We start from the raw sequence: 23,416 nt of genomic DNA on the forward strand, positions 1-23,416 counted from the left end.
TTTTTTTTTTTAGTATTTCTTTGTAGCAAATCAGTAAAGATAACACTTCGCTATTGATCTTTGTTTTGTGTTGCAGGTCAGTCTGTGGGAGGAGCCTTCACAAGTGCAAAATCAGCAATGTCATCATGGTTTTCCACTTTCACACACTCAACCCAAAGCCTTGGGGACTAAATGCTGGTTTGGCAGAATGCTGCTGACTATTTCAGGTGCAATCTTTCTCTGAGCTGTAAAAAGACCACTCCAAAATGTAGGAGTGGAGATTACCTACCCAGGACCAAAATAAGGTATATGTTGCTTGCAAGCAGATGTGGAATGTTATTATTCACTTTCCCTAGAAGTACAGAAGAATGGTGAGTGTCACCATACAATGGGATGGCATTTGCAGTGTATTGGTTATATTTAAAATGACTACTTCTCTTTAAAACTGAGCCTTTATAAAGACATTAGCAAACGGGGCTTGTTACAAGCCAAATGTGTTTGACTTTAGATTTGTACATTTTCTTGGATGTTGAAGATATTTATGTAAAGTAGTTCTATTTTTCAATCCAGATAGCCAAATGTTTGTGAATTCTTGTTAGAAATAAGCAGAATATAAATAATAATAATTTGTCTTTTAGGTTGGATTTGAGAGAATCTCTGCAACCCTTAAAGGGTGGAACTTTCACACTTTTACCTGCAAATTAAAATCAACAAGGTGCAGAGTAAGACTGTGGCTGACAAGAGTTTTCTTTTCCTCTATCCCCCTTGTATCCATGTAGAGTTGTTTGAATGAATCTATCTCTAGCTCTCTTTGTGTCTCCAAATCTGTGTGATAGTTGCAAAATCAGTAGTTTTTTTCATGTTATGCAGTAAGCCTTCATACCTTTGCCTATGTTTTGGCTGAGTTTTTCCCCTGGGACATGAATGGGATTCCAGTTGGAGAGATCTCTTCAGGGAAAGAATTACAAAGCATTTCTCCCAAACTGGGATTGGATCATAGACAGTTTTGTAAGTTAGGATTACAACATTGATGTAGTTGCACACATTTGAATATGAACTACTAAACCCACCCCAAACTAGCACAGTAGCAAACTCTGTGTGTTTTTGGTTTTTTTCCCCCCAGTAAAGTTATGAGGACTCTTCCAAATGAAAATCAGCAATGTGGATTTTCTGTGTGGACTCAGGGAATGTGCTGTTTGAATTTTTCATAAGGAAAGTAACACTAGAATTGAGAGTAACTAGAGCAGCTCTGTTAGTATCCTTGCGTGAAAAAATACAATAGTTTATTTGAAAAGATGTGGCATAATGCTGTATTTCCTATGTAACATGGTGGTGGTTTCTGTATGCAAGTGTATTGCACTTCCCACATTTCTGGATTCCAAGGGAGATTATTTCCTTCTTTCTTGCAATGTGTGTGCCTCTAGATGCCTTCTGACATCCCCACGTGTTACTTTTACCATTTTCTACATTACATTATCCAGTGTTCCAACTTTTCTGTACCAAAAGGCTCTTAGTTTATTGCCTCATCAGTATCTGTCAGCATTTTGCCATGTTCTTTTCTGGGGCCAAGATTTGTGGTCATGGTTATATTTCCTATTCCTCAAATAAAATTAAGCAGCTGCACAACAGATAAACAAGAAGGCTCGAATGTTTTTAGGAAATTATGTTTTAATTCCTTCTGTGCATTTGTAAAGTTAATAGAAAAGCCACACTTGCATCACACTGTCACTGTCCAGCAACTTGGTTGTCAGTTTTTTTGCTTCAGTGATTTGAAAAGGATCTGATTTAAAGCCTTCTTTAATTTTTTTTCCAGGACAGACTAGATAGAATGACTGTGGAAAACCTAAAGACAAGCAGCCACTTTGAATAGTTTGATTTGAGAAGGGCAAAAAAGGCCCCTAAAGTTCTACTAATTTATTGCTTCTGACACACAAATAAGATGTATCTATCAAACTGCAGCTATTGCTCCTCATCTGTGTGTCTTTGTATCTCTCCTCAAACTTCTGATGCTCTTTTCTGTTTTATTCCACAACTCTGTAATAGACATTTATATCTTTTAAAAGACTAGATATTATTTATATGAAGTGAATTAAGACTAGAGCTGTTTTATTCATGGTGTGTCTAGAGCTTTCTGAATCAGCATGCAGATAAGAAAATAAACACTTGCTTTTGTGAAATGACTAACATATCTGCACTCTGGGATTTAAGTGGTCACAGTCCATGTTCTAATGAAGACTGAAGAAAGGTGCATAAAGGATTTGATCAGCTATAAAACTAATTCCAGCAACTGAAGGCATACCTAGGTAGATTTAGGCTTAGGAGCTCACAGTGGTGAGTTCTAGAAGCCAGGCAAGTGGTTGGTATTTACATGTACAAGCTATAGAAGCAGGACCTTCAAGGATCCCTTTTCAATATCCTCGTCTTTGTTACCTCTTCAGCTGAGTTTTCTCTGTTGAGTAATCAAATGCTCCAAATTTATATGGCAAATTTATTAGCTCTCTGCATTCCCCTTATTCCCACAGGTTCCCTCACTGGCCTAGGAGTATTAGATAGCTGACCTTTGTTTGTTTGTTTGTTTTCTGGTGGATTAATCTGAGGAAAGACAGAAGGAGGTGCCCTCATTGGCTGCTTGTTGCTTTGTACAGTGATTCTGTTGTGACACTCCACAATTTTTGTTATGCACAAGAAGACCAGACAGATCCTTCTTTGCAGCCTTTTTCTCACTGTCCCACCTGTCTCTGTTGTGGAACCAAACATACAACCTGATTAAGAATATTTTCCTTTGACAAATGACAGAATAAAAAGCTTTTCAGTCTTTTTAAGAACTGACACCCTGCTAGCAAGTTGGACTCAGATTTAAACTCAGATTTAAAGAGTGATTAAGACTTAATGAGTGGGTGGAGGTGCAGTGATCTTCATAATTAGTTGTCTTCATTAACATCTACGTTTTCTCTCCAACATTTGCTTAGGTTTACTTTTGGGCTGTAGGAAGGCATGCAGCCACTGAGGTTCTAAACTCATGTAGTTCTCTTCTTAACTTAATGTTTGTAACCTCTTTAGTTAAATCCAATGCAAATGCCAGTTATTTTCCTATCCTCTGCTTTAATATTTCCAGGGCATGCATTATTAATTATTCAGAAAGATTTGGGCAGTCGACTTCCATTTCAAAAGCCCTGACATCTTTTTCTGCACTGTAAGAAGCAAAGGTCCTGAGTGAATTGGTGATAGTGCCTCCATTCAGTCAGCTGGGAAGGTATTGTTACAGCTCTGTCCAGATTTGATGTTGCAAAGGTATTTCTGGCTGTCAGCATGCAGCTGACTGACTTACAGGTAACACAATAGCAAACCTCTCAACTTTCTCTCATCACAGGCATCAACCTCAGCTTTTTGTATGTGCCAGCATTTGAGGAACTGCCTGTTGAGCATAAAAATGAGATTTAAGTCCCCCAAACCCCACAAGACTTAAGTGTTGCTGACCTTATATTTCATTTGACTGAATTGTTCAGCATCTTTCATCAGTCATTTACATGTCATGACCTTAATTCCTGTACACATCTCACACCAGTTTCCTTAAATGTCACAATTTAATTAGAATTTTTAGGTCAGTGTTCTGGTACATTGCACTTGTTTGACTTTGTACTTCTGTTTTAAGCACCTTTGTAATTATATATAATATTTTGCCTAAACAAGCTTCTGATTTCCATACAAATTATTACTAAGCAGAGAAACTAATGTGGCAGTATTTAATTGTAAAAGTGAAGGTGTGAATGCAGTTTTTAAACATAGGAACTACTGCTTGATAATTGAACATACAAGTAATGTATTTGATTTTTCCTGTGCTGCTTGAAAAATAAAATACATCCAGCCTGTTTAAAGTTCCATCTGCTCAGAAAGCTGTATTATTTTAATAAATTAATTCCACCAGAAGACACTTGCAGGCATCTGGTTTTTATATTGGTAGCTGCTTGTAATTCACTGGCAGTATTTTTGAAATTTGTCTTCCATTTAAACTGATTATGGATGCTGCTTTTTGAAAATTTAGGACAAAAGGCTCCTCTAGAGTGACTTTTTATTCCCTGTGGGGTGCTGCATCTTGTGGATTGATTGAAGTCCTCAGGAGGTCACAGACCTCTCTTACATCAGTAAGAATTTCAAGTACAACTAAAATTTTGGTGTAGATTTAGCTTCAAAGTAACTTGCAGTTTCTGTGGATTGTGACATCTGGTCGAAACCAAGATGCTGTGTAAATTAATTGCTGCACATCCAGTTCTCTGCCATAGGGAGCTGTTTGAAAACTTCAGAACTTCTACTGCAGCTGTCACTGTACCTGTCTGAGAAGGATTTGGTAAATGGGTTTTCCAGAAGGAGGAAACTGACTGCCTTGGGTAAGATTTAGATGTGAGTTAGACAAAGGTTCTGTCTAGAGAATGGTTGCAATTCCCTAAAATTTGTTAAGGTATTTCTGACCATGTGCAAGTAGTTGGGCAAAGACACTGAAAGATAAATTAACATCATGCTTTTTATGCACTGCAATTTCACTTTCTTGCAGGTATTTGGTTTTCATTAAAAAGGGCGACATGGAGATTATTCATTAAAGGGAGAAACACTACATTATTGTATTCTGATTAAAGATGTATGAAAAATTTCTTCCTGGTGTTTCGAGTCTTTCATGCTATATTAGAGAAGGGACTGACTTAAAAAAGCAGGCAGAGAGCTTTACTTCTGTGATGTTTCTGGTCTTGACCTCATTCTTTAACAAACATCAGCAGCAGTGTTTGGATTCATAAAAAATAGGGAAATGGATCACTTGTGTCAGTTAAATAGTGACCCTTACTCAGATTACCTTATTCCCTGCAAATTGACATCATCTGTGCATAACGTCTATACACAGGTGGCTCAGTCTCAGTTGGGATGGAACTTGGAACTCAAGCTCTCTTGAGTCAAAATTGTTGGATCATACATTGTTCCTCTTGTAATAATACTTCAAAATCAACTGATCAAGTAATGTGTTTTTTTTTTTCTTCCACCCTTGAATTTTTTGACTAATATTGATGAAAGCACAATTACTGTTTGCCTTAATAGTAGCAGAGAATGCCTACAAAATCTTTTTTTTTGGTCTGAATCCAAATCCCCAGTACTGTGGCACTGCTTTCTGGATCAGGTGAGCATAATCAAGCATGAATGCTTAGACTGGAGGAAGAACAGTTATTTGAAGGGAAGGGCAGATGTACAGCTGTCATCTTGTCTTTAAAAGTATGGGAAATAACATCACTTGCACACTATATGAAATAGATGGAAAATACTGGAGAAGGGAACTTAGTTGCTCTCTCACATCTGAAGAAATGCACACAGAAACACAGTGGGGAATTTAAAAGCCCAGGCATACCAAAAAGTGGCAAAAAATGACACTGAGCTTAACATACTGCGTGATATAACCTGTGGTTTCTGACTTTGTTGCTGTGAAAAATGTGTGTGTCTATATGGATATTGCCATGTGCCAAAGAGCTGGCTGAAGCATATGTCAGCTCTTAAATTTTGGGAATTGTTTCATGTTTTTTTTCTCTTCAGACTCCTCCTCTGAGTTTTTAGGCTTTGTAAGAACTCTGCCTTGCTGAACTGTACTCATGAGAAATGCTGTAGGAGGGAGGTATTTAAAATACTTCTGAAAGTGGAACTAAACAGAACTTTGTGTGGCTAATGTTGAGCATGAAGTGGAAAGAAACTGGTTTTAAGGGTGAGCCTTGTTCAGAGTCTGCCTAAATTATAATTCCTTTTATGTAGGAATTCAGAGCAAAAAAACAGGAAACAACTGGAAGGTAGCTGGAAATGGGAAACAAAGGAGGAAAAAAAAAAACTCTCTTGACTAAGTTCAGTGGTCTGCAGGGCTGTCCACACATGTCCCTTAGCTGTATGCAGTGTGGCAGGTACTTGTGCATCTTAAAGAGGCACTGAGGAGTGAAATGAGAAAACCAGTAGTGCTTTAAATGCTGAAATAATCTCTAAAATGTTATCAAATTATTTTCCCCCCAAATGCAATTATCTGTCTGAGCCTGGCTTCTGCAAAGCTTGGCACAATTCATTGTCCCAGGTCTGGCTGATCCTTTACAACAAAAATTAAACTTGTAATTATGTATATGTTTAAACAACTGCAAAAAATGATTGAATGCATTAAAAGTTAGCAGAGGCCAGATCACTTCTTTTATTACTTTAGGTAAGGGAAACTGAAACTATGTAGGACTGGCTTAAATTAGCTTTACCAGGAAAGAGGCAAACTTTGCAAATGCAGCAGAGCTTGAGGACATGAGTTGATTCACTGAAACTTGTATGTAAATGTACTTGAAAGCCAAGTACATGTTGAATAGGCTAAGATTAGGCTGAAGCTTTGTAGTGAGACACTAGTTAGACCTCTGTCGAGGCTTTAATCATATTTGCTCCATTTATGACATGAGAACTGCATTTTTTTTCAGCTGTTGTCTTTGTTCCTGCAGAAGTCTTTCTCTAATTCTACCACTAGTGACCACTTCCAGGCAGATGACAATGCTTTGGCTGCACAGTTTCCATCTTCAATTATGCAAGGCAAGAATTTAGACTGGAGAATAGCATTTGCCAGCTGTTTTTCTTTGGGGATGAATACTGGCTCAGAAAGCAGTTGTGTAAGTGAACTACTAGTATGTCTTCAGCAGTCACTAGAGAACTGTTCACCACTTGACTAGTCTTGTCTTTAGGTGCCATATTATTAATAGCAAATACATTTTACATAAGGTACTATATAATCTTGGGCCACATAAGAAACAAAACATACTGGTAATGTACAGGAAAAAATTATAAAAGGTGCAGACGAGCAGGAAGCCATGCAGACTGTCTGCATTTCAAAAGATGTTCCTAAATGGATAAAACCAAGTTCTTCCAGGTTCTTTGAGGCAGTTGTGACTTACAGCCATGGCAATTTAGTATTTCCTATTTAGTATTTCTTATTTTGTACTCAAGTACATTTTTTTTTGTTTGTTTTCCTCCAGTAAGAAACTACACATAATGTTTTACACTCAAGATAAATGTACTCAGTAACAGAATGAGCCCACTTTGCCCCTTCACTAGCTATAGATCATGTGCAGTTAAAACAACAAAGCCTTGTCCTAAAGCCTAATACAGCCTGGTAACAGTAGGGTGAAGTGAGAAGGAGCCACAGAAGTGAGCAGCCCATGCAGGCTGCAGTTACTTGGATACAGCTCATGTTTTTGCCTGAGGTATGTGATTCTCCAAATTGCATTATAAAGGAGTATCTATCCTTCTTTTTATGTATGCTCCCTTGCACAGGCTTGCAACATGAAAGCAATATAAACAGACCTATCAGCAGGAGCTCCTGAGTCACCTCACACCTCTTATCTAAAATATGTAGGTGTTAAAAAAAAAAGTTTATGTAATGGTAAATGCAAACATGTTATGTCACCTTCATACAAAAAATAAAAATTGGTACCTTGCCATTTTTACTCTGAGTCTCATAAATCCTCATATGGCACAAAATGCCTAAGCATCTGGAAGAGTTTTAGATAAGGCAGCTTTCTTATTTAAAGCCCCTTTTCTAGTCAAAACTTTTAATAATTGTACAAGACAAAACTTGGTAAGGCCCCTTGAGACCTAGCCCAAACAATACAAAGGTGTTGTCTTTATTGAAGGCTGCAGTTGTAGCTACTGCAATAGAATACAATTAAGGAAAAGCCAGTGACAGTCTGGTCAATGGAGTAAATAAATTTGCTTTTGATTACTCGAGACTGAAAATAGGTCTGCCATGTTCTGAACTTACAGAAGATGTTCCTCCTTAATGCCTGCTGTTCTTCGCTTTCAGTAGGGCAGAATTTGTACGATAACCAGAGAAGTGCTGATTTACAAAAATGATAGCAGGGGATTCTAGTCCTGTGTAATCCTCAATTTGACTTCAATACCTAGTTTCCAGCTTCTGCTGAGTAGTAGTGAGCAGAATCAACTTAACATACTCATCTCCAGGCTTTTTGCAGCTTAACTATTTCTAGCTGCCTTCAATAAGCAACTTGCTACAAGTGTGCATGTGGTGGGAGGGTGGCACAACTCTATTTATTTCAGCCAAAAAGCACACTCAGGCATTTGGATTCAGTCTTTTTTAATAAATTAATGTCATTCAAAATACAGTGCCAGAACATGATGCAGCTGAACATGCTAGTAAGGTTTGTCATGAAGCACCTGTGTTCATGTTAGGTTGGCGGCACCCCGCTACTGCTAGTGGTTCCTGGGATTAATGCCAGAGCAGCACTAGGCATCTGCTCTCCTGCACACACAGCACAGGATATTCCTGAAGTTTGCTTCCCCCCCCAAAGTAAAAAACCTGACAGCTAAGGGATATCTATACACAATCACACTACAGTAATGCTTGTTATTAAATTAACAGAAAATAAAGACCTGGTTAATCCACACTAAAACTTCATTTTACAATGGAAAAATACATCAGCAGCAGGAAGTAATATACATGAGCCAATGTTACTGTAATACAGAATGTGGAGGCATTTACTGATTAAAGCCCCACATAGACCCGCACTATGAGGGCTGGCAATTCCTATCGCAAGCCCAGCAACTTTAAGTCCACACCTGGTAATCTACCAGCTGCTTGGAAGACCTGTATTCTAAATAGACAGGTATAAGTTAGTGAAAATAGAATACATGCAACTCATCATACAGCTTGACTGAACCTGCAGTCATTTTGCCCAGCATGTTACCATACAATGGAAGATCTACCCTTCCTACCACAGGTGTAGATCCATGGGATTTGTTTCTTTTTTTTTTAATGGCATTACTATACCCACATAGATATTAGTATTTAGTAAGTGCAGCACAGTCCTTTAATTAGGCCACACTGACAATTATATAACTAGCACTTAAGCAGAATATCCAGAAGTAGTTAAAATGTAACTGGAAGATACTTTCAAAAGAGTTGTGACATCATCCTAGAAACAATAACTACTTTTTTCCTTAAGCTAATTTTCCTGAATGGAGACTTTATAGAGCTAGAATTAATTCTTTAGACAAGTCAGATGCTCAAGTTCATGATATACATATATTTTTCTCAATTATCTGATAATAGTATTTGAGATTATAGAAGCATATCTGCTCTTTTCACTAATTCATACTGAATGCGGCAAGTGTTAGGTAGGGCATAAAAATACAACTCATGAAAGACAGCTCTGAGATTTCTGTCCCCAGACCTGTTCTTTCACAGCCATTTATTTCTTTTATTATTTTATAACTGAGCACAGACTCAGTTGTGCAGTCTAATTTGGGAGCTATACAGGTGGTAAAGTAACCATCTCCCCATCCAGCTCGAATTCATCAGCTCCGTCTGGCGAGAAGAGATACGTTGGAGGTTTCCACGGGGACTCTTCAAGGCAGGACGGATACAGCTTTCCTACAGTGCACCGGAAGTCTTTGCCCAGGTCCCACAGCACGCGCTCCGATATGTGCTGCCTCAGGAACCAGCGGTCGAGTTCCAGGTCATACTGGTAGGTGGCATACTTGGCTCTCTCGTTCATGTGGGTCTCCCGTATAAAGACACACAAGGAATTGGAGATGACGACGGCCCTGACGCACGGGTCGGAATAGCGCTTGGCAGGGATGTTGGCTGCCATCCTCCATTCGTTTTTATTCACGTCGTAGATCTCCACCGTTACAGAAGACCCATCCACAGTACTGCTGGGCAGCCTTATCCCAGAATTGCTGGCAATATGCAGCCCTCCGATATAGAATATCTTATCGCCAAAAGCAGCGGCTGAGGCGAAACATCTGCTCGTCTGCCGCATGGCCATCTCCACCCAGGCGTCCGAGCGGGGGAAGTAGCAGTACATCAAGTTGTGCGCCATGACGTAGATGCAGTTGTGCACCGCCACGGCCGTGCTCCACTGCCACGCGCAGGGCAGGGGGCTCACCATGGTCCACTCGTCCTTCTCGGTGTCGTACCTCTCCACAGTCCTCCTGTTGAGCTCCCCGCCGACGCTGTCGCCCCCGATGGCGTAGATGTATCCCTCGCAGCACACCAGCGACGGCTTGATGCGCACAAAGAGCATCGGCGTCTTGGGGAACCAAGTGTTCTGCTGCGCGTCGAACCAGTAAAAGCAATTCACAGTCCTGAAGGCAGCCTGCAGTTTGCTGCTTTTACTGTGATTGGTTTTTGTGTTCTTCAGAGGAACTTGCCCACCTGCTATATAGATGTCATTATCGGGAGTTACCAGCGTCCCAACCTTATGCAGGTCGGCGGGAGGGTTGCAGAGTTTGTAAACTTTCTCTGCCTGTGGGCTGTAACAGACAGAAGAGTAAAGACTACCAGGGTTTTCAGCAGCAGCTTCGATGAATATCATCATCTCCTCTTTTGTCATGCCAAGTCTGGGCTTGAAAAATTTGGGCATCGATTTGTACAGTCCTTGCACCACCACTGATTTATCATTAGGTGGCAAGCCTTGAAACCAGGCTCTCTGTGTTACTTCTGAAAGTGCATCGATCCGGATTTGGCTAAGAACAGAGGACAAATACTGCGAGCGGGATTCCGTGTTGTACTCCAGCCATAACATAGCAGCCTCACGCACTGTCTCCTCCTTTTCCACATTTAAATTGTCACTGCTTAAAATATCTATCAGTAGATCATGTGACAGTTGCATGAAAGCCTCCTGGTGGTACACAGCTGTGAACTTGTGCTCCACCATTCTTTTAGCACTCTGTTTTAACTCCTCACAGCTGAAGAGATCAGCAAAGCTTAATAGACGCACACAATTTTCTGCATTAATTTTTTTGATTAAGTATTCTCTACATCGCTGTAACACATCATCTACCTGTAATGCAAAGAAACACACAAACTATTACACACACAGTCTATGCTTTCATGTAGCATCAGCACATAAAGTACCTGTGTCTGTTGAACAACACAGTTCAGGCATGGAATAATATACATACACAAAAATACAGCAGTGACTCACTCAGCTGCTTCATACAGACCGAGTACACAACGTGATTATGTCTGCTGGCAAAACTAATTTTCTAAATGTTAGAAGTACACTGGTTTAATTCCAGCCTTCCAAAGGGACTGTCATGCAAGGAGGGATGGCTACATGAAGCAAATTTGGCAAGCAGCTGTCTATACAGAGCGAATGGAGCAAAAGTGTTTTGAAATGACTAAAGAGGAAAGATCTTTTAACAAGATAAAGAATAAAGTGGTTCAGAGCTTAGGAGCTGTTATTTCCTCCTGTAAACATTCCTACCTGTAAGAAGCAGGCAGTTTCGTAGAGCTGCTCTACTGTGCTGTCGCTTATTGCCAGGTTACCCGTGTACGCGTACGTGATGATGATCTGCAGAGTGGCTGCATCCACATTCCTCAGGTGTACATGTGTCTGTTTGCTCTCGCTCAGCCCGCTCATGAACATTGCTCTGAGGAGAAACACACATAGTAAGACAAGGATCAGCAGTGAGTAATCTTAAGCAGTCACCTGTAAGCCTCTGGTGATTACACTCCTAAAGGTGAACAGTCCTTTTGCAGGCCTGTTACCAGGTGTTTAGAATTTACCTTAGGCTGACATCTGCTATTTACAATATAACATTTGGACAGAACATCAAAAGAGTAACATCAGTGTCTTCTGCAGAAATACTTTATACTAATGCAAACCCTTCTGTGTTAATCAGCAGATAGTGATAATGATTTTGGAGTTTTAATGACACAATTTAAATATTTTCTATGATACGTGATAAGAGGGAAGAAATATCCTCCAGGAAACACTGTTGAAACATATACAGTTAGATTTTAGATTCTAAACCAAAAGTAGCAGATTTATGTAATGGACTGAGCTAAGTCATATCAAAAAGGATGCTCCTCTGGGAAGAGAAGAAATGGAGCAAGGACTAGCACTTTATGAATTATTTCTTATATACTATTCATCACAACATGCAGTAAACTTCAAATTTGCAGGCAACAATCAATAACAGAAAAACCTATCAGATCTAATCTGGGAAAAAAAGAGTGAGTATTTCCATTACATCTTCCTGAAGAAGACTAGAAAGGCAATTAAAAACATTATTATTGTTTCCTTAATGTTTCACACACCTCTTGCCCATCCTGGTATTTTCATTGTAGCACAGTTAAGAACTAACTGCAATCTGGTACTATAAGCCATGTACTTGTCAATTTTCTTAAAACAGGGGACATTAGTTTCAAGAGCTTTATATTGATTCAGGTTTGGTACTTATGGTTGTGCTGAAAATTCAGTTCAAGGCTCTTTATATTTATTTGGGCTTTTCTTTTTAGGAAACCAGGCATGAGAGAAGTTAGAAGGGACAGTGAGTGCACCTTTTAGTCCTGCTTCTGGCTGCAGAGATGAAAGGGACACAGAGATACACTCCCTAAGCAAAGTATCCCATCCCCTTTTCTCTGTCTTCTTCTAAGCTCCTTAACTCAAGGAAACTTGCATTTTAGGAGGGATCACTGACTAACTGAGTATCAACTTGCTGTGCAGCTGTTTAAAGATAAACAAGAAAGTACAAGAGGGTACAGAGACTCCTCAGAAAGGAAGAGGGAGCTGTTGGAGGCTGGCTCTTGCTCACACACCGCTGAGCAGCCTGTGCTGGAGCAGGGCTGCACATCATTCAGACACAAAGACGGAAGGGAAGGTAAGCTGGCTGCAATCACACACAATGGCTGGATCACACAGAAAGATGCTTTGCTTTTCTTCCCCCTCCTTCAAGGCTATCAATTTTTCATAATAAAGCTAAATTTAGGAAGCTGAACATCTTTTTGTAAACCAAAGTAGAGAAGAAAAACAGAACATGACAAAACCACAAGTTTGGTACTTCTTTTAACCAGTGCCAAAACCTCATTCCATAAATAATAAACAAACACATATGAATAAGAGATTTGACTGCACATTCTGATGCAGCACACTGGGTGGACTCATGACAGCTTTCCAACCTTATGATTAGCCACCCACATTAAATCTGGCTACATTTTCAGTGGCTGTTATTTTACAAATTGTTTGAACTATGTCATCTGCACAGGGCCAATGGTAATAATTATTATCTAGTGATCACACAATACTTGTTGCTAAAAGTTGAACCAGATTCATCTGAGATGAAAAAATAAACAGAAAAGCCAGCAGGGACAAATTTTCTGTAAAAGTAATAAATTAATCCTTCCACAGTTTTCTACAAGAAAGGAGACAAAGTACAGAAAACATCTCTGATGTGTTCTGTACAGTGAGCCAGTCTCAGGAAAAGCAAATTTGTAAACTTTCCAGGGATTGAACAGGAAAGAAAAGTTATAATCCCTTTACAATGCATCAGGAAGGTAGAACGTGTGTGGATGTCAGACTAGTTTCAAGCTTCAAAATTCCTTCCAGACAGATTAATGATATTATGTTGCCAACAAAAATGATTAATCACTGCAGAAAACTGTTGGTGCCTCATCATCCAGGTCTTACTATGAAGGCATTTGCACAAAGTGGTACCACTCAACATATCTTATTAATAAAAATGTTTTAAAAGACCAAAACCAGGACATTTGGAATACAAGAGCTACTGAACTAAGAATTTCAACAGTATCTTGGGGGGACCATGATAAAAAAAAAAGAAACCCAAACCACACAGAAAAACTTCACTTGCATTGGCACAACACTCAAGCACAAGGGAAGAGTTTCCAGCTTTGCTGAGCAGGGAAAACCAGATGACTGAGAAAAGAAAGCCATGAACTTGCACCGCAGCCCCTACTTTTAGCAGATGCTTCTACTAACAAACTGCAGTTAAACATGACAATGGGATCCCTGTGGCCAAATCTCAGTAATTCCTTGTTATCCTACCTTGGGAAATAAAAACAGATTAAGTATTTTAAAGATTCAGTGTGAAGAATAAGAAATTCACTAATTTTTCAGATTCATTTAACTCCCTAAAGAAAATGAGCCATCACAAGTGTGATTTTTTTCCCCCCACACTCATTGTAGGAACTACAATAAATATCTAGAATTAGTCCCAGGAAGCCAGAAATTTTATTTTATTCTGTGTTGGAAAGTAAGGATATGTAGGTTTTGTACTTAAGTTACTGATCTTTAAGTCTCTGCAAAATGTTGTCAATCAATTACCATTACACTTAAAATCAGGTAGCACAGATTTTATAGCATTTGGATACTCACCTGAAATATGAGCTGCACGTTGCAAGAACCATCTTATGGCAGGGAAATTCAGTGCCCTCAACAATCAACACTATGTCAGTTAGCAACTGCTGTTCATAAAAGAATTTCAACTGCTCCAACAAGGATACAGCATACTCTGTATTTATCTGCCTCTCGTCCTGGGTAGACATGACTGTATTCCATTAATATTTCCAGGACCAGAGAGAAAAGTCAAGATTTCTTCACCAAAGAAAGGTCAGCTGAGTGTTTCTGAAGTAGCCAGGAAAGAAATGGCAGGAGGTCTGTAGCCTTCAGAAGTGATACTGATAAAAGGGCAGTGTTATCTTGAACTGCTGAATCAATGTTTCAGACTTTGACCTCCTATTAGGTCATCATGCTGTGACTTGATGTCCCAATCTGTTCAGAGGCTTTCAGGAGTGTCTGCAGAGCTCCCGCTGAGATCTAGGGCGCAGCAACTGAATGAACAAAAGTGAAGTCTGAGGTAGATTTTGTGGTAACATCTCGTGTTCAGTGGCTGCACTTGACTGACTGAAAGCAGGAAAATAAAATTAATTCACACATTAGCACATTTTGGAAAACCTTTCATAGTTACCTCTTAGAAGTAATTGTCTAATAAACATTTCTAAATTAATACTTCATTACGTGCAATAAAACCCTTCTAAGAAAAAAAAAATTAAGCAACAAAGGTATCTAACAGAAATGAAAAGCAGAGGAGTTTGTACATTAATTCTCATATGACCTAAACTCACAAACTAAAATTCTTTATTTTGTCAACACAGCCCCTAAAGCTGGAGAGTTAAAACAAGTTTCAGTAAGACTTCATTCCTCTTCAAAGAACTACCCAGATTTCCCACTGAGTACACCTGTGAATTTCATTCAACCACTGATAAGATAGCTACTTTCCCCCCCATTTCTACATTAAACAGCAGGTTTTTCTGCTTTTTTGTTTTTGTCTACTAAAAGCTTATCAATACCAGGCCACTAAAAAGATAAATGCAGTAATTTTAACATTCCATCACTTTCCAACTAAGCTCTCATCATCATTATCAGCCTGTTTATTTCACCCTTGGCATTCTAGTAGAGATGAAGCAGAACTAGCACTAAGGATTAAAAAAAAAAACCCAAACAAACAAAACAAAAAACCCTAAAGTCTATATTTCCAATGCATATTAAATTTATCTGCTGCATGCAGAAGGGCTTCACCTATTAATTTTTCACATTCCCTTGTTTTTCCTTCTGAGTAATTTCCATACAGCCAGGTAAGCTTCACTGCTGCAGACAGGAGAAAAGAAAAACAAGGAAACAGGAGCAAAGGGATGCTGGAATAGCAAGGCTCAAAACACCTACAGTGGCTGCCAAGGTCTATTATCTTGTTTGGACATTTCTCCTCTTAAAAATAGGGTCAGGTTTTATTTCATCTTCCACTTGAACACAAAAACCTAATTAAGAATAGGATAGTTGTGACAGTAAAATTACCATCATAAGGGGCACCAGAGTACCACAGCTATCAAATGCTTCCAGATTTATTTAATCTTGCAATGTTCTTCTGCATTCCAGAACTGAGGAACAGCCAGGACATGTTTGTCTTGTGTCTAAGATATCACTATCACTACAGTTCATGATGAACAGAGAAACAACTTGGGTGAAATGACATTCCTTAAATTCCACACAAAAACATAAGATTTAGTGTAAGACCAAGACAGTTGAAATACCTGCAAGCCACACCAAAGATCTACTGTTTCAACACAGCCCTGCCTGTAATACAATTCAGAAACAGCTGTCTTTCAACATTCACTCACTTGAAACAGATATACTTAATTAATGCCACTTTAATTACTACTAATTTAGTGTGCCCCATCTTTTTCTTTTTCAGTGATAAATATACACAAACAGGAATCTCAAACTCCTAGTGTTCCCTGGTTGTTTAACTGGAAAACAGCTCAACTGGTCAAACCCAATGCCCACTGTTGAGGTGAAGGCAGTTAATTGAGGAAAACAGAAAAGGCTTTGATACCTGGGGGAAGGAGTAGATACTACTGTGTGCTACAATAACAGATACTAGCACAAGTCTTGACTGGAGACCTTCACCTTCCAGGTAACCTCTGAAGTCACTAAACCATAAATGCATGGAGGATATAGAGATACTGCTCCATCTAAAGCATGACCTTCTGCCTCAGGTCACAGCTCCTTTCCACCAAGACAGTGTGCATCTCATCTCTGCACTACTGCCCACCCTGCTGCTACTCTGGGAACAGCTCACCCTGCAACCCAATCCATTGACAGACTTTGCACTGAACTTTAAACAGCTACAGACACAGACTCCCTACGTGTGCTAGGCCCACAGCAATAAATAGCTTGTGGCTCTGCTGGTATCCCAAGTCTCCCTACAGCATTGTTTGTCCTGGCTTAGGAGTAAAGTTTCAAGAACAATACAAGCTGGTGGATTAAGCTCTGTATGGGCAGAGCATCAGTAACACAAAGCTTTAGCAAAAGAACTCATTGATACCATAACTTCCTTTTCTGATGTAATGGTAAAGAATAGAAATATTTTTTTCAGAAACAGGAAAAAAAAGAAAACCAATATGCACTGGTTCAGTCATTAGGTACCAGAACAAGTCAAGGATGCCAGGAGGAATTGATATACACCTGCTCGTAAGATTAAAGACATTTTTGGCAGAAAGCTGCTGACAGTCAATAACTGAAAAAGCAGACCTGTTCAGCAGAAGACATGTTGAAACTGTGAAATTAATTACTATAAATAACTGGAACATTTGAGTACGACCCTCAGTAGCAGAAAAGATTGAGGAGATGACAGGAATCCTGTTGCAGAACATTTATGTGATGTGGATCACCTTTGAACCATACACTCACAAAGCTGGAGCCTTTGGTTTACAGAAAACCATCTGTCGTGTACTCCAGGGAAGTGCACATGGTAGGAACATGCTACGTACACGATTCCCGTTTTCCACATCCACACTGCCAACAATAACCATTTGCTAAAGAACAAAGTTTTGTATTTGTCACAGAGTCAGGACTCGCATCCCATTCCCTTGTAATGGAAACAAATACATCAAGGATCTCTGAATTACTGGTCCAAAATTGCCATAATTTACATTGTCATTTGCCCAAGAGAACTGAATCTGTTCAAAACATTAGGATAATGGTAGTAACATCATTTAGTGCCTGGAAAATCATCCAAGATTACCTCTCACACCTCTTTGGAGAGTTCAAGACTATTTTAAAGGAGATACTCTCCTCACTTTGAGGCTGAAAAACTGAGGCATCGAAATAAAAAGCAACTTGTCCAAAGCCATGGACTTCCAAAGGAGGAAAGAGCCTTAGCCAGTCCCAACCCAACATCTCTCTCATTGCTCTGTGCCTGGCTGGCTCACAGTCATTGGATCTGAGATAAATGAAAAACTGGGGACTTGAGGAAATGTCTACAGATGCACTACTGTCTGCTGGTGTCCCAATAACTAGGCAGCAGTGGACATTTCTCATTTCTGGATTAAAAGATCTATGGCTAAAGTTAGCTTTATATCCTGAACTGAAATTCTGACAGAATAAAAATAATCCCTGAATACAAGTTCTAGGAATGAGACTTTCCTCTTCAGAAATGTCACTGGAGTGTCCATTTTGTTCTGGGCTGTTTCTTGGAAGGCAGCTATCCCAAACAGGACTGGCAGGATGGCTGGAAGGCCACAGGGTGCTACACTGCAAATGAAACCATGTAATCACCAGGTGATATAAAGTACCTCCCTATCAAGCTGCAGAGCAACATTAAGTAACACCTTGATAAGAGGGTTTGTTTTTAAGTAATTATTCCTTTTTGCTTAAGTAATTTTAATGAGGTGGCTTGTTAACACTTGTTCATGTACTTCAAATCTGAATGAGACCATTCAGAAAATTAGTCATCAAATGTTAATGAGTTATGGGATAGGCTATTAATTGCCTTCCTTGAATCTATTTATTTTCTGAGGTCAGGCAAAGATTGATTGATACATGCTGCACTACAAACAGGTATATTGACTATTTCCAGTTTGGTAGGGAAACATATAAGATACACAGACATAATATTCTTCAAATGGACTTATTAAAAAATTAATTTATTTTCTACCCAAATTAGAAGCAGAGAAAAAGATACATAGGCATCTTTTGTTTGGGGTTTTTTAAGAGATTCTGATTCCTTTTGAAAATCCCATTAATTAGTCTGTCAGATTGGATGCCTAACTTTCCATAAAATGATGGGAAACATGTAAAAGATCTATGAAAGTGTTACAGGTTCCCATCTGCATCTTCAGCCATCAAATACTTCTTAAATTCTAACTTTACTAACGCCAATTCACACTTTAAAAACACACTTCATTTTCCATATGTCTGGAAGAAAATGAAAAAAAAAAACCACACAAAAAACCCTCAACAACTCTAACCTATCTCCCTGGACATTCAAATTATTTAATCTAGTTTTAACTAATTAAAAAAAAAACAACAACCAAACAAAAAACAAACTTTAAAAACTACCTTTGTGCACTTTTAATCAAAATCCTATTTCCATCCAAGGGCAGCTTCATACAAATCACAAGTAAAAACACATCTAAAGAAGTGAGTCATTCACTATTTTTAACATAATAAAAGGTCAGAATTTAGATCTGAACAACCCTAAGCCAAACTACACAAGCCCTGGTGTGTGCAGATAGCAATCCTCCCAGCTAGCAGCACAGTGCCCAGCCCAGGCACTTCAACACTTGGTTACTATGAGGGATATTCTGAGTTAGAAACCAGCCAGCTTCAAACTTAACATACCAGCTAATAGCAAGGGGGAATGTGAGTACTCAAACTGATTAGAATCAATTATGTAAATCCACACACCTAGCCAATAGATCTCAAAGATAGGAAAGAAAGAAGAAAAAAGGAGTTGGAAGCTCTAGATTCTTGAGTAATGTATCAAATTTGCATCCTTGGCACTGAGAAAGAAATAGGTAATTGATGAAGCAGTTCCAGACTTGGAAGTTTTCCTCTCTTCTAAAGCCATCAAAGGTGTCTTTGATAGCACAGTAGTCCAGAAAACTGAGGACATCAAGGAGATTCTAATAAGGCAACAATGTGAAATTTCACTAAAAACAAGGAAAGGCTTAATCCTACAATGTTGTCTTGAAAATGACTATTCACTTGGAAACTACTACTATTTTCCATACATACTATGCTTGGGAGGTGAGTTTTCTGAAGCTGCACAGAAACTAAAGAGTGGAAGTGTCAGACTCCATGTTAACAACATGCTTGGTCACAATGCACTCCTGTTGTTCTGCTCCTAAAGGAAGTTATACACTAAAGGAAATACCTGCTCAGAAAGAAAATTAGCATTTATGACATGATAAACCAACAGCTTAAATTGACAACTGGACTTCTATGCTGAGCACAGGTAGTTTCCATCCCCAAGGGTGTTCCTGTTTCGTGGAAGACTTGACCTGTTTTCGAAAATTAACCTTTGAAGAAAAGTGGGCCATGGATGTCTCCAGTAAGATCCAGCCATGTATCCTACATAAACAATTTTTTTTTCTCTGAACTATAGTACATTAATGAAACTGGTCTGTTTTATGTAACAACTTAAATTCCAGTTTAAAAGTACATGTCATTTTCTTGAATATTCACTATATGACACTTAACTATAAATTCAAGCATTTCTACATTAAGAAATTAATTAGTCATTAATGTAGCTTAATTAATTGTAAGTTAGCTCCGGAAAGGTTAAGTATTATAATGGATATCATACTCATGCATATAAAATTTATTCTCAAAGCACAACAGTCAGTAAACTAAGAGAGGGAAATTTTAGGGCTTGCACCAATTCTGGTCTGTTTCATAATCACATGACCAAAACAAAAAAGCCTGCTTCAGCAAAGAAAAAAACAACAACAACCATCTGTCTAAAATGCAGGCAAAAATATTAAATAAGCAGCAACATCTTTTCTTCCTCTTTGGACTGTTCCTGAAAGATGCTGCTGATACATCTTTGAGTACAAAGGGCCCCCTCTACTCGACACACAATAACAATTTGGAAAAAGGTGTGACACCTATACTCAAATCGTGAGAATACTTGATGTATACACTTACTATTTAATGTAACTAAATACTAAAAATTATCTATTCCTCCAGATAGATTTCCGAAAAACAGAACTATACTCAGTGTGCATTTTCATAATCTCTGAAATACATCACCTGAACAAAATTCATGTAGCTACAGCCCTAGGTGAGCTCACAACAGCACACAGCCTTTCAGGCCCATTATGATCACAAAGTAGATGTACACGATGTAGAAAAGCCAAGCTGGGGCTTTGCAATAAAACCTCTAAAAATGCACATGCTAAGTACAGCACAAATCCATTTCTAAATCATAATTAAAGTTATTTCAAAAGCAGCAGGTATGTATCCCGTTTCACAGCAGAAATAATGGCAAACGCCGGGAAAACGTGACTAACGTCAAAGCGATACTATGTGTTTATTTAGTCCGGAAAAGCTTACTAAGAATTATGTGACCTTTTAAAGCTACATCCGAGCACGGCAGCCACCCCGGTCACTGCAGGTACCCGCGGCGTACACATGCCCAACGAGATGGATCAGCAGGGAACGCAGGGGCAGCTACAAGGACCGGCACTGCCACTCCACCGCTGCTCTCCCCCGAGACTTCACAGTGCGTGTCCCTGCGAGCGCTGCCAACACAAGCACCCGGGTCCGAGCCATCTCCACCCGCCCAGCGAAAGGGGAGCCCCGCACGCCCCGACCCCCATCACGGCCCCTGCTGCCTGCGGGACGCGCCGATGCCGGACTAGGGGCAATGAAACACATCCCTCCCCTCTCCCCGATGCTCAGGTGCGCCGTCCCGTCCTCCACAGCCCTCATCCCGTTCTGCTTCCCCCAGAAGGAAGCGGGCACCTTCCCGCTCCTCCAGCACCGCCGCACTCCGGGCTTAGGAGCGATCCCCACGGCCTCTCCTCCTCTCGGGGCTCCCGGGAGCCGGCCCTGCCCGAGGGCGCGGACACGGCCCCCGCTGCCACCTCCGGCGGTGCCCGGCGGGCCCGGGGCCGCGGCCGCCGGGCGGGAGCGGCCGCGGTGGGAGGGGGCGGGCGGGAGCCGCGCCCGCTCAGGCGGGGGGAGCGGCTGCCGCAGAGCCCCCGCGGGCGCCCCCGGGACCGAGGCCTCCTCGGGGCGGCCGCTCCCCTCGCGGGGACGGGAAAGGGCCCGGCGGCCGCGGCGCGGCGGGACGCGAGCGCGGGAGCGCCGCCGCCAGCGCCATCCTTGCCCCCCCCACCCCTCCGCTCCGGACAAACCTCCGACAGCCGCTTCCTCTCGTGCCTGGCCGTCCCGACTGCGGGCGGCCGCGGGAAGCGGTGGGGGAGGAAGAGGATGCGGCGGCGGATCCGGTCTCTCTCCCAGGCTGCGGAGGCGGCGGCGGCCCCTGGGCGCGCAGGCGCTGCTGTTGCCGCCGCCCCCCCCACCTCTTCCTCCCCCTCCTCCTCCTCACCCGCCCGCCGTTACGGAGCGCCGCGCCCGCCCCGTCTGCGCATGCGGGGCGCGGCGGCGCGAGGGGCGGCCGGGCCCGCCCCCGGTTTCCTGTCCCTGCTCCCGGCCGCGAGCGCCCCCTGCCCGCGCGGCCCCGCAGCGGCGCCTCCCGGCTGGAGCGGGGCCCCCGCGCCCTCTGCCGGGGGAGCGGCCCCTGAGCCACCGAATCCTGCGGCTCGGGAAAGGCCTCCGGGATGGCCGGCTGCGACCGGACACCGCACTGCCAACCCGAGCCTGGCACTGAGCGACACATCCAGTCTTCCCTTACGCACCTCCCGGGACGGGGCGGTGACTCCACCACCTCCCCGGGCGGCCCATTCCAATGTCTAATCAATCCTTCTGGGAAGAAATTCCCCCTGATGTCCAACCTAAACCTTCCCTGGCAAAACTTGGTGCCGTTTTCTCTCATCCTGTCGCTGGCACCTGTAGAGAATCATAAAGTCCGCCCTGAGCCTCCTTTTCTCCTTCTCTAACAACACCAGCTCCTCACGGGACTTGCGCTCCAGACTTGCTGCAACCTGGAGGCCTGTGGGCTCCAGGGCTAACACCTGGCTGGCTCCTCTCCCCCTGGGACCTGCCTTTGGTCCTTCAGCCATCCTGGAATCCTGCAATGTCCCTTGGCCAAGTGTGGGTTTGCTGCCCTAAAAACAAAATTCACCTGTGGGAGAATTTGTCGGGAATGGAGCTTACTCTGGGATGGAAGGAATTGACAGGGGCACAGGAGGCTGAAGGGAGGTATGAGAGAAAGGAAAATCCTGAGAACACATACCTTTTTAAAAGCCATCCAGTGTTACTTATTTTCTTTATTTCTCTTTGGGTCCATCCACCAATAGAAAGGCTGGGAAGTGCACTTCAAAGAGCTGAAAGTATGATGGATGGAGAGCAGAGGCGGGGATTTAAAACATACCAGACAAGTCAGAGAGTCATAGACTGTTAAGGGTTAGAAGGGACCTTAAAGACCATTGAGTTCCATCCCACTGCCACAGGTGTGGACTCCTCCCGCCAGGTCAGGTTGCTCAAAGCCCCATCTGACCTGGCCTTGAGCACTTCCAGGCATAGGGCATTCAACAATGTCCTTGGGCAGCCTGCTCCAGTGCCTCACCACCCTCACAATGGAGAATTTCTTACTAACATCTAGCCTAAATTCCCCATCTCACTTTGTACCCATTGCTCGTTGTCCAGTCATACAAAGTGCAAGAGCTGCTGTCAGTGGAAAGGACAAGCTTTGGCTAGGAAGGTCTGCAAGGAACGGATCAGTAACCTTTCTCAAACATTTTATGGTTTGTGTTATGGTGCAAAGGAGTTGGTTAATCTGAATGTTATAGAAGGAAAAAACACATCAATTTTGAGAACTTCCCAACACAGGAATACAAACAATCTCTGAGCAACCATACCCCCTTGTTTTCCCCCTTGTTTACCACTCACCAGCCTGCATAGCACATGCACTGTGCTTTCCTCTCCTTCCACCTGCCCCTGTACCTGCAGCCTCTCATTTGGAGATGTGCAATTCCTGAGCAGCAACTCAGAGTCTCGCCTCCTGTAAAAAGGCAGGGTAGAGTCAAACTGCAGCTTCACATTTCATAAATTCCCATGACACATGGTGGAGTACACTGTATGGGAAGAAGTGCTTCTTCTGTTCATATGGAAATAACATTACATTTGTCAGCCCCCTCAGCCATGTTAGGATAGAAGAGCATTGC

At 41.5% G+C, this 23,416-nt stretch overlaps 2 protein-coding genes across 3 annotated transcripts in view; one reads left to right on the forward strand and one right to left on the reverse strand.

Moving 5' to 3' along the window:
* AVL9 (AVL9 cell migration associated) overlaps positions 1 to 4,624 on the forward strand; it is a 42,034-nt gene extending 37,410 nt beyond the window's left edge. The window contains exon 16 of the mRNA XM_058033526.1: positions 77 to 4,624. Within this exon, the coding sequence (XP_057889509.1) occupies positions 77 to 171 (95 nt within the window). The 3' untranslated portion in view covers positions 172 to 4,624. The remainder of the gene's footprint in view (positions 1 to 76) is intronic.
* A 3,472-nt stretch (positions 4,625 to 8,096) lies between these two features.
* Positions 8,097 to 21,667, reverse strand: KBTBD2 (kelch repeat and BTB domain containing 2). 2 transcript variants are annotated; one of them, XM_058034255.1, is made up of 4 exons: positions 21,485 to 21,667; positions 14,160 to 14,687; positions 11,250 to 11,415; positions 8,097 to 10,823 (listed from the first exon to the last, which is right to left on the reverse strand). In XM_058034255.1, the coding sequence occupies exons 2-4, from the start codon at positions 14,327 to 14,329 to the stop codon at positions 9,288 to 9,290; spliced, it is 1,872 nt and encodes a 623-aa protein (XP_057890238.1). In that variant the 5' UTR covers positions 14,330 to 14,687; positions 21,485 to 21,667; the 3' UTR covers positions 8,097 to 9,287. The 2 variants fall into 2 exon arrangements, with proteins under 2 accessions (XP_057890238.1, XP_057890247.1); XM_058034264.1 differs by lacking the exon at positions 21,485 to 21,667 and adding an exon at positions 15,363 to 18,431.
* Between the last annotated feature and the right edge of the window lie 1,749 nt (positions 21,668 to 23,416).

Source organism: Melospiza georgiana, chromosome 1 (assembly GCF_028018845.1).
Source record: "Melospiza georgiana isolate bMelGeo1 chromosome 1, bMelGeo1.pri, whole genome shotgun sequence".
In the NCBI taxonomy this organism is placed as follows: Eukaryota; Metazoa; Chordata; class Aves; order Passeriformes; family Passerellidae; genus Melospiza; species Melospiza georgiana.